The sequence below is a fragment of the Ictidomys tridecemlineatus genome, chromosome 5, assembly GCF_052094955.1.
Source record: "Ictidomys tridecemlineatus isolate mIctTri1 chromosome 5, mIctTri1.hap1, whole genome shotgun sequence".
NCBI lineage: Eukaryota > Metazoa > Chordata > Mammalia > Rodentia > Sciuridae > Ictidomys > Ictidomys tridecemlineatus.
This window is the reverse complement of record NC_135481.1, coordinates 45,727,709-45,740,971: the sequence shown is the minus strand read 5'-3', so window position 1 is coordinate 45,740,971 and position 13,263 is coordinate 45,727,709. Positions and strand designations below refer to the sequence as shown.

Genomic DNA, 13,263 nt, shown 5'->3' with positions numbered 1-13,263 from the left:
TAGAGGCAAGGCTGTCAGTAATGACAGCATCTTTCCTCCTCCTGACAGAGCGGGGCCACTGAGGGGGTGTGAAAAGATGTGTGCACACTTGTAAGGTGCTGGAACAGAGGCAGGCAGGTAGGAACTCTTTCCCGACTGGCTGTGGTGGCTTAGCTTTCCCAGGCTGCCTTCCCGAGAATAAGCCAACTTGCTTCTGAAAGGGAAGAGAGGTGATCAGGAAAACTAGAGTTTAAACACACAGGGTCTTTGACACTCTCCTTCTAAGACTGCAGAACACCCTGCTGCTTCCCTGGCTCCCTCCAAGCTTTCTTTGTTTAAAGGCATAAAAATGGGAAGACAAGTCTATGTGGGTAAAGCCGATTTATCATCACAGGAACTGGAATTCCAAGAATTCCATTCAGCCTTCTTTATCAAGATTTAGATTTTATTTTCATATGAAAAGCAATTATTTCCTCCTTCACTGATAATGTGAATCTTTATACTCAGCAGGGGTGCAAATAGAAAAGGACATAGCTTTTAGATCAAAACTAGAAGTCCAAGAAAATATTTTATAAACTGAACCACCTTTGTGTGTGTATGTGCAAAGATCTATCTTGGATAAATAATCAGACAGGCACTCTGGGAAGAGACTGCTTTCTTCGGATCAAATGCCATAGTCATCAAGAAAAGAGAATTTTATACACAGGGTCCTTTTGATACTGGCGAGGCCATTCATGATAACCATGATCAGGAATCAAGTTGGTCACATTTTAACCAAACTGAGGCACATGAGGAACATAATTTTGGAAGGCTTTTGAAGTAAAGTCTGTAGTAAATATGCCCAACTAGTGCCACAGGGAAACCACACCCTTGGATATCTGCCCAGGAGTCCTTCCAATTGAAAGCTGCACAATCGGGTATTTGAGATAGAAACAACTTTGATGCTCCTCAAAGGAACAAAGTCATGATAGCAAATGCCAAACACAGAGGAGGGAACTAAGTTCAGGAAACCCCCAGTGTTCTCTACTGGGGCTTCTCAGAGTTGCTTTCTAGGGACTCCGTCACTTACATGCATTTCAGGAGCACAGCGGCCCAGCAGATCTATAAGAGCCGAATAAAATGACATAATTGCATTGCCCATGTGCACGATCTCTTCTTCCTCCTCCTCCTCGTCCGGGCTGTAGAGAGAATCGACATGGGGAGGTGTGAGGTTACTTGGAGAGTGCTGCCATGTATTACACTGAGCTGCTTGATATGGAAACACGCACTCTGCTCAACTTTCCCTTGGAACCTCTCATATCTTTACAAGTTGATATTGTTTATTCATTAAGCTCCAAGGACCTAAATACTTGCCCATGGCATCCCTAGGAGCCCATGAACTTTCAGGCACAAGTTCAGATGCTGCCCACCATTCATTCCCTCTTGAATGTCCCATTGGCCAGGGAGTCAGGAGGGCTAAGTCCATGTCCTGCTGTGCTAACAAGCAACATGACTTTGGGCCTCAATTTCCCCTTATGTTACATGAGGAGGTGGGATAGGCACATATTTTGGGTTCTTTCTAGTCTACCAGGTCACCTACCAGAACTGATGACAAAGAAAAAAAGCCAACTGCCTGGAGAAAGTTACCTCTGCTGGGTTATACCCATTCTGTAGATTCTGGGGTCTAATCTAGAGGCTGTGACAAAGAAAGGGAAGTGATCATAAGACTTGACGGGGGACAGTGACAAGGTGATCAGATAATCTACCCACTGTACCCTTCACCTTTCAATGCCAAGGTTGTTAATTGTATGACTTTTCATAATCTGTGGTGTCTCCCACCAAGGAATCAAATAGAAACACTTTTCTGAGTAGTCCTCATCCTTCCAAAAGAGGGAGAAGAAGGCAATGCTTTTAAAAGTGACAGGTGAGACGTTGCAGGTCAAAGTACTGAAGGAAGTGCGCTGGATGAGACAATGATTGTCACCTTGGTCCAGGCCTTTCAGCCTCCACACAGCTTCCTCTAGTGGTGAGGCTGGAGGGAGGGGCAGTGGAGGCCAGAAGGGGCTGCTGCCTTGGGGATGTGCCCGTTGAGGACACTGGAGTCGGTATAGAAGGTAAAGACACTCCACTAGGCTTGCTGGAAGAGTCAAGACGATTATGCACTTGACAAAGGGATTTTAAATCTTTTAACAATGACTGTAAAGAAAAAAATCTATGCATTTTCTACAGGGGCAAGTTTTTGATACTGTTTTAATCAGCTGGGTGTTCACAGTGTTTGGGAGCTCACCCACCATATCCTGAAGAAGGCAACTGCTTTCACTTACACGTCTCTCTTGTATCCCTGAGAGGGGAGGTCAAGAGCCGGATTCTCAGAGATCTTGATGGCGCCCTGCATGGCTGCCAACAGGCCATTTCCTCCTTCACCCCGAAGGGCTGGGCCAAAGCACTCTGGGCGTCTGATGAGCAGCTTAACCACCACGCTGGCGTTCTCTTCCACACTCTCACCTAAGGAAGAGAGGCACCGTTTCCTTCTCACTGGAAAAGGACACCCCAGAAGTTATTCCCAGTCAAGGAGCTGGCTGAGCAGTACATGTCATTCAGCTTGTTTCCGAGTCTTAAGTCTAAGAGGAAATACTGCCGAGGTCAATATCTGTTTGAAGATCAGAAAGATCTGTTTATGATAGCATAGAATTTTCCTCTTCGGCTCAGGATTTTAAACCACTGAGATCATTTCACTATCTTTAGATCTCAGAAGGCTAGTTATATATTACTGAGTCTACTAACGGTTCAATCATGAGTGACTCAGAAAAAATAGCTTTACATCTTTATTAACTCCACGAGGAGATATCAATTTGCTTCCTTCCTTGAAAGGAGATAAGGTGACAACTCAAGCTGGTATGGTTCAATTAAACTCTAGGGAGGTGACATGTTAGCTTATGACACTATTACTGTCATAGAGTCTAATGTGTACCCTAGAACAGCCAGGTTTGTATGGATGGGATTGAGGGCATTTCTGAAATTATCTATCCAGATTAAGAATCTACTGGGGGAAGTTTTCTTGGTTATTCCTATAAATGTCTGACATAAGGTAAAAGGTCGGAGAACTGTGTTCTGTTGCCATTTCTATTTGGATGAATCATAGAAAACAGGGTCTCATTTCCTGAACAGGTGATTAAGTAGTGGAACTGGAATACTCAGGGAGGGATAGTCATGGTTTGCCAGACCTAATACTTGCATTTAGAGAGTTTTACAGTTAAAACAACATAAAACATACCTTCCGTCTCAGGAGAGATTCTAACTTTTGTGTGAGAATTTAATCCCTGAGCCAAGAGTCAAAGGCAAAACCTTTTTGGGATTGCATATTAGATAAACCTCAAGAAAAGTTTTTTTCTAAATCATAGTGTTTATTATCAGATTGATATTGATATGAATTGATATATATTTGTTCTATACACATATATAAAAATTTATGTTTATTCACACACACTCTTACACACACACCCAAAGAGTGTTTGCATTGTCATAGGCTATTGTATTATATATTCTTGTGTAAAACAATACCTCAAACCTTAGCAGGTTAAAGCTAAGTATTTGTTGTCTCAGTTTCCCTAGGTCAGGAATTTGGGAGTGACTAAGCTGGGTGGTCCTGGTCTGGGCCCTTGAGGCTGCCGTCACAGGGTTGGCCAGGGTTACAGCCTTCTGTGGGCGGGTCTGGGACTGGAGTATCAGCTTCCAAGCTCATACACACGGCTGTTGGCAGGAGGCCTCAGTTGCTTGCTGGATGTTGGGTGCAGGCCTCAATTCCTTACCATATTGGGCTCTTCCTAGGGCTTCCGGAACGTCATCATTGACATGGAAGCTGGCTTCCCACAGAGTAAATGATCCAAGAAGAGTAAGGCATATGTGGTAGTGCTTTTAGCCACTTGGTGATCTATCACTATTTTGCTACATTCTATTCATTAGAAGTGATTCATTAAGTCCAGCTCACATTAAAGGCAGAAGAATTAGGCTTCGTTTTTTGGAGGGAGAATCAAATAATCTACCTATTTTAAAATCATTATATCAATTTAAATTATGATTAAAGGAAATATTTATGAATCAACTTAGAAATGTTGTGATTAGAACATCAGAATGGAAAGCCCAAAATACCTGGCTCCTCATTCTAGCATTTGAGCTAGAATGCACACTGCATGATCTCATTGGCCCTGTTAAGATACTCATACCCTCTCATTAGTCTAATCCATAGGAAGACATTAGTTCCATCATGTCCAGAAGCACGGAGGGTCTGAGCTTGCTGTCCAAGTGCTTGAAATTACTTTGGGCCCATCCCTTACATATGAGCACACCTAATGTGTCACCAGCCCTGTAGCACCCACCTTAAACCACAGCTGCAATCCTGTCTTGTTGACATCCTCTTTTACCACCTAACCTTCTGCACTGCAGGCAAAATTCAAGATTGCAATCATATACCAAGAGAAGTTTCATTAACCTAAAGTTAAACAGCTCACCAGTTTACTTTTTATAGTTCAATATTTCAGGAAGTTTTGTAAAGAAGTTTGCCTTCAGATATCATCTAATGCACAACATCAAAAAGAATTAGTTTTTATTAAACTAGAATCCATATGAGAAAAATTAGGAGACGTTAACAGGGTAAAATAATCACAATAATGTTATGGTAGAAAGAATAAACATATTCTTGCAAGAGAAAAGCCAAGGAAATATTGAACGATACTGTGCAGTTTATGAAGATGCTACATTATACCCTTGTTATTGTGCAGTTTGTAAAATGCTTTTATGACCTTGCTTTGCTGTTGATTGAACCCAGCATTTTTACCTGATATGGTTTATTGATGGGAGGGACACTTCCATAAAAGGACCAGGAGAATCAACATATTTAAAAATATATACTCTTAAGTCATAGATGCAAGTAATGGTTCACCACTTTCAAATGTTTCTGGCTCCCAATACTTACAAGGTAGCATACCCATCCATCCTCCTGGTTGTAATTTTTCATTAAAAGAATAATGAAGCTAAAACTGAATTTTTTGGAGTAAAAAATGGAGGCAAAAACAACCCTATTAATCAAGCTTATTCAAGTGCTGTGATTCTTTTAGTCACCTGGTGGAAATGCTGGTGGGCCAGCCACAGTTTTTGCCAGTATGATGGACTTAACTCTCCCCCAGGGATCAGCACTGTAGAGTGTGATGGAGATATGGAACCACATTGTGCAACAGAAGCTGAAAAATCGGACAAGGGGTTCTATGTTGAGTTTGCTATGGAAATTCACTTGCTCAATTAGCCTTATTTTAACTGTGTTTCATGTCTTCAGAGCTAAGCTAATTAGGCTGGCTCCTACAACCAACCAGGAAACCATCCCTTGATTATGTGGATTTGGACATCTGTGGGGGATGCAGAGCGTACCCTGCAAGAGAAAGAAACTGAATTTTGTTGCTAATTAGAGAGGGAAACAAGGAAAAAATTTTCCAAAAGCTTTACAAGGTAGAAAGGACAGCATGTTCCAAGAGAAAGAACATTCTCCTCCTAATTACCTGTAGCTCAGCAAGCTTTATGCTAACCAACTCAACTCTGGAAAAGCTGAGTATTGACCTTGAGGGCATTTTTCAAGGGAGAGAGAAAGAGAGAGAGAGAGAGAGAGAGAGAGAGAGATTTGAGGTAAACTAGTTTTGCCCAAGGGCTTACGAAAATGTTTTTGCTTGAGCTCCAAAATAAATAATGAACTTAATAACAGCATGAATGTTCACAGTCTTTCTTCAAAGGTTCTCAATGCTGTGTTCATATTACCATCTTTTCCCCTGACATTCTCGAGCAGGTGGATGGAAATGGAAATGATTTTCCCATTTTACACTGTTGAAACAGTCATACTCACCACAGGGACAAAGAATAGAAGTGCAATGATTTTCAGCTCATCATCATTTCTTACTCTGCCTTCTAACTACAGTTTCTGTTTCAAAGTTCCATTTCCTGGAATGTTCTCCTTCCTATTCCCTTGGCTTAAACTCTGCACCTAGGTAAATTCATTTTGTCCCTCAGGAACAGCTTGAGCGTGGGATCCCCATGGTCTCAAATACCCTGGACTCATTCTTTGTATCTTCTTTTCTCTCTAGACTGTATTTCATAAGAACAGGCTCATACATCTGAATCATTTAGCCCTGTGTGCTTAAGGTTCTTGCTAACATTTGGCATAAAATAGACATTTGAAATATATTTTTTTTAAATAAATGAATAGATTTTATTGAGACTCAAGACAGAGGCTTAGAATGATTGGGAGGAAAACCGAGGGTGACAAGCCATCACTGCATTACCAGACAATTGTCAGCCTCTGCTTCTGAGTGCCTGGTTGTCCATTTCCTCAGATTGGAGTTAGTCCCAAGCAAAGGAAGAGATTCCCCAATCAAGTCCTAGTGTAGTAGAAGATAACACTACCACAGGGGGGTGGGGTGGGCAGCATGAACGAGTCTAGAGTTACTCCCATTCACTGGGAGATTCATAGGGCAGGGCGGTGATCAGACCAAAAACCTGTTTTCTGGAAAAAGGCAAACTTTGATACGGTGCCAGGAGACTTGTATGAACCATCATTACAAGCTTAGAGCCTTCCAGTCTGAGAAGAGAGGTCCATAAACTGTTGAGTCCATAAACTACTATTATAGCATAGAGAGCAAACCAGAACTGTTTGCCCATTTACACATTTATTCAACCATCTGTTGAGCACACTACACTCTAGTCACTGGTCTAGGAACGGGGGACAAGTAATGAACAAGACATGAAGCCTGGATCTCAGAATGAGATAAATAGAACAGAATCATCTGATCAGACCTCAGAACTGTCTTAGTGCCTCTCCACTCTCTTGCAGATATATAAGAAATAAGTGCTTATTATTTCACGCCAGTGAGATTATGAAATTTTTCTTATGTAACAGAGACAGACTGGAATAGGGGTGAGAGTAGAAGCAGGGAATTCAGTTCCTATGCAAGTGTGGTGGCTCAGGTGGAAGATAACAACAGCCTGGAGTAGGATATGGTGATGGGAGATGGAGAAAAGCAGACTGACCTCAGAAATCTTTTCGATAACCAATCAAGAGAATTTGCTGATGAAGTGGATAGGAGGATAAGACACAATGCTGAATAAGGACTGCTACCTGACAACTGGCTGGAGTAGCTATAAAGTTGTCAGTCCTAGTTAAGGAAATGAGGACTCTTGGGGGAAGAAGAGGTTTGGAGTGATAGTTACAGATTTATCACTAATGTGTACAATATGTGAGATGCCCATGAATGGAAACATCAAGAAGGCAACAGGATACACAAGTCTGGGGCTCAGTGAAGAGGACAAAGCTGGGAATGCACATTTGGGGATCCTAGGCATATGTGTAGAACTCAAAGCCACAGGACTAAATGAAATACGGGTGGACTGGTACAGGAAGAGCCTAGGAATTCTGAGGATGGGAATTTAATCACAGACCCAGGCTAAAATTTTGCCCACTGTCTAAACTTTGAGTCACATGGCATTTTAAAAACATGTGTTATAAAACTTGAATGAGATGAAAACCTGGAGTCAGAATTGATGTGTGCTTGCTCTGATAGACTAGAGCTCACCTGATAAATATGTGTATTTTCTCTGAGTTGATGAAGATCAACTTGTGATGAGCACTAGGCTCACAATAATACCATTTTGTGTGAATAATGTTGATAAAGCAGGTTTCCTTTTTTTTTTCTATTTCAGCTTCAGCTTAAATACTTAATTCTTTTTTTAGGTATCAGGTTTCATGCTATTGTTATCAGTGAAATGATCGATAAAGTCCACATATACATGGATTCTGGACATTTGGATCTACCGTTTTTTTTTTTTTTTTTTTTAAAGAGAGAGTGAGAGAGGAGAGAGAGAGAGAGAGAGAATTTTTTTTTAATATTTATTTTTTAGTTCTCGGCGGACACAACATCTTTGTTGGTATGTGGTGCTGAGGATCGAACCCGGGCCGCACGCATGCCAGGCGAGCGTGCTACCGCTTGAGCCACATCCCCAGCCAGACCAGATTTTCTGATTTAGGTGCTCTGGACACTGGTCCATAAGGTCCCATTAGGTTCTTCATTTGAGGAATTTATTTTCTATTATGTATATTATTTTTACTATCTATTTAATTCTATTTTTTTTTTTTTTGGTGGTGGTACTGGGGATTAAACTCAGGGATGCTCTATCATTGAGCTACACCTCCAGCCCTTTTTATCTTTTAATTTGGGAGAGGGTCTTGCTAAGTTGTCCAGGCTGACCCTGAACTTGTGATCCTTCCTCAACCTTCCAAGCCACTTGATGATATCAATAATATCGTATTCTACCTTCCCTTGCCACATTGGCCTACGTGTACAACACGTGAGATGCCCATGAATGGAAACATCAAGCAGGAAACAGGATACACAACATCATCACAGTGTCGTACTCATAGTGTCTCCTGAGTACAACACTGTGATGATGCTCACATACAGCTTGAACACTTTAAAATTCTTTACTTTGGCTAATTTTTCCAGAATTTGCTGAATCTTTCTGACTGTATTGTAAATTTGAGGAAAAAAATGTTTTTCACATTTCAGTCCTATCCAACATCAGTCTTTAGTATCAACCACAAGTTAATATCTATTTCTGACCCTAAAAATACAAATATGTGGACAGAAATGAAATAGATGATCTCATCTAGACTTTACATGACTTCAAAGTTAAGATGGCACTTTGAACTCTTGACCCTAATGGATGTCTGTCTCCTATCTCAAGCACCCATCACTATAATCTCCCTATACTCTGTTAAAATGTATCCCCATTTCTTTAAGATGTTATTCAACACCCACTTTCTTCCCTATGCATTCCTGTACCAACTTTACCAGATTCGAATAAACCGCATTTTCTTGGCATGCCAACAGTCGCATGTGTCACTACATAGGTAGGTGTGGTTGGGAGTTTTTAGTATATTCCAGGCTTGCTTCTGGTAATTCTTCTTGTATCTGCTTGGTTTCCTGCTTCAGGGCAGCACTCCTAGGGCCTGAGCATCACTTCTCATAGTCTCTCATGGAACTCTTTGCATGTCACTGACAGATGCCCAAGTTATGGCCACTGGTTATAAATCTGCCTGGGTATGCAGATTCAAAGCTGCAAAACAGTATGTTCTTCACATGTGAATTTATGATCTAGGGGAGGTATCACTAAAACATGCCAAGGTCTCTAAGAAAGCACAGAATAACTTCCCCTTTGTGCAGACTAGGAGGAAACCTGTCCCTTGTGAGAAGCTGCATTAGAAAAGGAATTGTCACAGACACATCTGTGTGTAGCCTGGCTACACAGTTTGCCATTGCCAGGTAACTAGGAGCTTCTTGGTTTCATTACTACCAGAGTTAAATTCATCCCAAGGCTTCTCAGTGGGTTCATAAAATATATATATGGAAACAATGACTTGCTTTAGGAAGTTTTTTTAAAGGTAAATCTTGTTTGAAAAGATTTTTCCAAAAACATTAAGAGATACTTGTAAAATAATGTTAGAAGGAAATTGCATAATTATTATTTTGATATAGCAAAAGCTTTTGATTGGTTCTTAGAAATGTTTTTGCTAAAAAAATTGGCACTTAAAAATAATTAAATAATGCCAAAAATTTTGACAGGTTCTAAGTAGAGAATGCTACTTCTTTTTATTTATCAGGGAGACAGTGCTGGGAAGGTCTCCGGTGTCAAACTGTTTTGGCTCAAATCCTGACTTTGTGTCCTCCTCCCTATATGACTCTGGACAAAGCATTTAACCCCTCTGAGTTTCAGGGGCTCCATCTATAAAAAGATAAAGATAATTTTACTTACCTGCTATGGTCTGAAATGTTTGTGCCCCCCCCCTCAACATTCATATGTTGAACTGCTAATCCTCAAGGTGATGGTATTTAAAGGTGGGAGGAAGTTAGGTCATGAGAATGAAGCCCTCATGAATGGCATTATGAAAGAAGCCCAGAGAGTTGTCTTGCCCTTTCTACCATGGAAAGGCACGGATAGACAGTGCCACATATGAACCAGGAACCTCATCAGACATCTACTATGCCAGTGCTTTTGATTTTGGGCTTTCCAACCTCTAAAGGCTGTGAAAAATAAGTTTCTGTTGTTTATAAGATGTCTCATCAATGGTGTTTTGTTATAGCAGCCCAGAGAGACTAACATACTATGCCACTGGATTGTTGTATGATTTAAGAAAGTTAATACATGTAAAAGTGCTTTGAACTGTGCCCAACACATGGTCAATGTTCAGTGTGTTAGCCGTTATCTTCCTTCCCACAAACTATAACCACCCCTATAGTCATTCATTACCACCCATCACCCATTATCACATCTACCATTGCTTTCCATCACCTACCTTGATCACTCCCATGACCTGCTATGACCACCACCCAACCATAATATCCAACCATCACTACCATTACCATTCATCACTCATTATGAGAAAACCCACGATCACTCACCATCAACCACCACAAACATTATTTTGTCTTCTACTGTGATCCCCCATACCAACTTTATCTTTCAATGATGAGCAGAGGATCTGTTCTGCTGAGCAGAGGCCATAAAAGTAGCCAGAATATCCTTTTCAATGATCTCTTAGGTATAAAAACTTGGAGATCCTCCCAAATCTATTTACTTGTAAAGGTTATGGACAACAATAATTAACATAATTTCAGGATTACTATGTTTCTGTCACTGTGTTAATCTTAGTTTTCCATGAATTATTTAAGTTTCACAATGACTTTGTAAGGTAGATGCTATTTGTAAAAAAAAAAAAAAAAAGTAAACTTTTCCTAGCCTTGGTTCTAACTTGCTTAAATTCACACAGCTAGTGAGTGATAGAGCCAATTTTGATCCTCTGTTCTCCTGTCCAAACTCTACTGTGTTACTGTGATTGAGTCACTCTTCTTCCTCCTGTAGGTATTAAAAATATATAAGTTTTTATACTCTGCATATCTATCTTTTTCATGCTCGCCTCTGTGACAATAAACTCTCAACCATTTTAACTATAAATGGTCTATAAATCTATTCAGTATCCATCTGTTGACTGATTGATTTCTATCCTAACAACCCAATTAGGGAAGCCTCTCTTTGAGTATTGTCGCTGTAAAAATCAATATGATCTGACAGAAACTCAGTTTACTGTGTTTCATCCCAAACCACATTCTCCTTATTTATTTTCTTCCTACCCTCAAATCTCTAAGCTACAATGTGAATTTTGCTACTTTTCTCTCAACACACCAAGCTTGGCATCTCATCATTATCACCATCCAGCCCTATGAATCTTGTCTATACTTTCTTTTGGATATCATCTCCTGGAGTCTATTCCTACCCTCACTGTTATAATTTGTTACAACCTGAGCACAGAAGCTATCAGGGGTACCCATAAGTCTCTCTTTTGTTAAAAAGGTTTCCCAGTTCTCCACATAGCAGATCAATACTAAACTTTTTCAGCTTTGCATTTATGTCCTGCCTGCAATTATAGCCATCTAGCTACCTTTTAAGTCCCGACTTTGACCACTGCCATCCACATAGCCACCCTCTGGACTGACAAACCACTGTTTCCTGAGAACAGTATGCTTTAGCCTTCAGGCCACTGAACGTGCTGCTGTCTGATTAGATAAACTCTCCATATCTCTGTATCTGGAAACTTGAAATTTCAAAATCATCTCTAACTTCAGCTCCTCCATGAAGACTTGTCCAATCTTCTCAACAGGATATGAGTTTCCCTTCTTGAAGCTTTTCAATTCTCCCTGACTTACTTCACTTTTTTAAAACAGTGATCTCTGTCAATGTATACTTCCCTCAAAATACTATAAATTCTTTGAAAGCAGAACCTGAATTCCTTTGCCAAAACCAAATATGGTCTTTATATTTTAGAGGTACACTAAACTTTAAATTTAAATGCATGTATCTGCCCACTGATGGGCCAATTGTAATTGCATTCTAAAACTGTACTATAAAGACTATGTTAAAAAGATATAAAACAACCTGAAAGTAAAGGGGGCAGATAAAACATTTGGTGTAGAGTTGAGTTCCATATGGTTGTACCCAACTAGCAAAAGCAAGTGCTGGAATTTGGGCAATACAGATGGAGTATAGCCAGTGGTTTCATTTACCTTCAAACTCACATTCACATTTCCACTAAATAAAACTCTTGACATGACTGTGAAGGTGGCCTAGATAAATAGGTTCGTCTTGTTCTAGTTTGTCTGCCATACAGTCTATTTACATAATTTAGTGAGATGTATGAATTCTTAATATTCATTTCACACACTCAAAAATGTGTCTCTATACTGTTATAACTGTGTCAATTCTGAACTGATTATTTGGATAGGAAGTGGAACAGATTATTAGAGAATATTCTAGAACTGCCCTGAGGAGAACAAAGCAATTTAGCAAAGATGTGATTAATATGGGAAGCTGCAGTGAAGAACATGTAGAGAGAAGCAGGAGGCAGTTGATAAGGAACCTGGCTGAGAGTCCAGGGGAACAAAACAAAGGCATCTCAAAGGTTGTAATCCAGTCGGGACAGGGGAAGCCCCAGGAAAATGGAAATCATTCAAATTAAGAAGCGGTATGGTGTTTTAAAGTCCTTTAAACAGCACACTGCAGGTACATAGCCACATTAATGTTTATAGCAGCACATTTCACAATAGCTAAACTGTGGAACCAACCTAGATGCCCTTCAGTAGATAAATGGATAAAAAAATGTGGTACATATACACAGTGGAATTTTACTCAGCAACAAAGGAGAATAAAATCATGGCATTTGCAGGTAAATGGATGGAGTTGGGGAATATAATGCTAAATGAAGTTAACCAATCCCAAAAAACTAAATGCCGAATGTTTCCCTTGATATAAGGAATCTGATTTATAGTGGGGTAGGGACGGGGAGCATGGGAGGATTGGATGAACTCTAGATAGGGCAGAGGGGTGGGAGCGGGAGGGAGGGGGCATGGGTTTAGAAATGATGGTGGAATGTGATGAACATCATTATTCAAAGTACATGTGTGAAGACTGTACATAACCAGAGGTATGAAAAATTTGTGCTTTATATGTGTAATATGAATTGTAATGCATTCTATCATATAAAAAATTAACAAAAAAGAAGCAGTATGGTGGTAGAGAGGTATACACAAGAGAGTAAGCATGTGGGATGGGAGTAGAGGGAGACAAGAAAAGCACATGTGGATACAATAATCACATCACACCAATATATTTTGAGATAAATTCTTAGAACAATTGGCATGATTTTCTACTGGTTGCAAT

The 13,263-nt window shown here is 40.1% G+C and overlaps 1 protein-coding gene across 8 annotated transcripts in view; it reads right to left on the bottom strand.

Annotated features, from left to right (window-relative positions):
- The window catches only part of Ryr3 (ryanodine receptor 3), a 556,303-nt gene that overhangs the window by 172,878 nt on the left and 370,162 nt on the right, over positions 1-13,263 (bottom strand). For all 8 annotated transcript variants that reach the window (XR_013438866.1, XM_078049887.1, XM_040274327.2 and 5 more), the window contains exons 44-45: positions 2,283-2,463; positions 1,049-1,157 (exon numbers count right to left, since the gene is read on the bottom strand). Coding sequence is in view for 7 of the 8 variants with exons in the window: in XM_078049887.1 (XP_077906013.1) it covers positions 1,049-1,157; positions 2,283-2,463 (290 nt within the window). In the remaining variant the exon portion in view is untranslated. The remainder of the gene's footprint in view (positions 1-1,048; positions 1,158-2,282; positions 2,464-13,263) is intronic.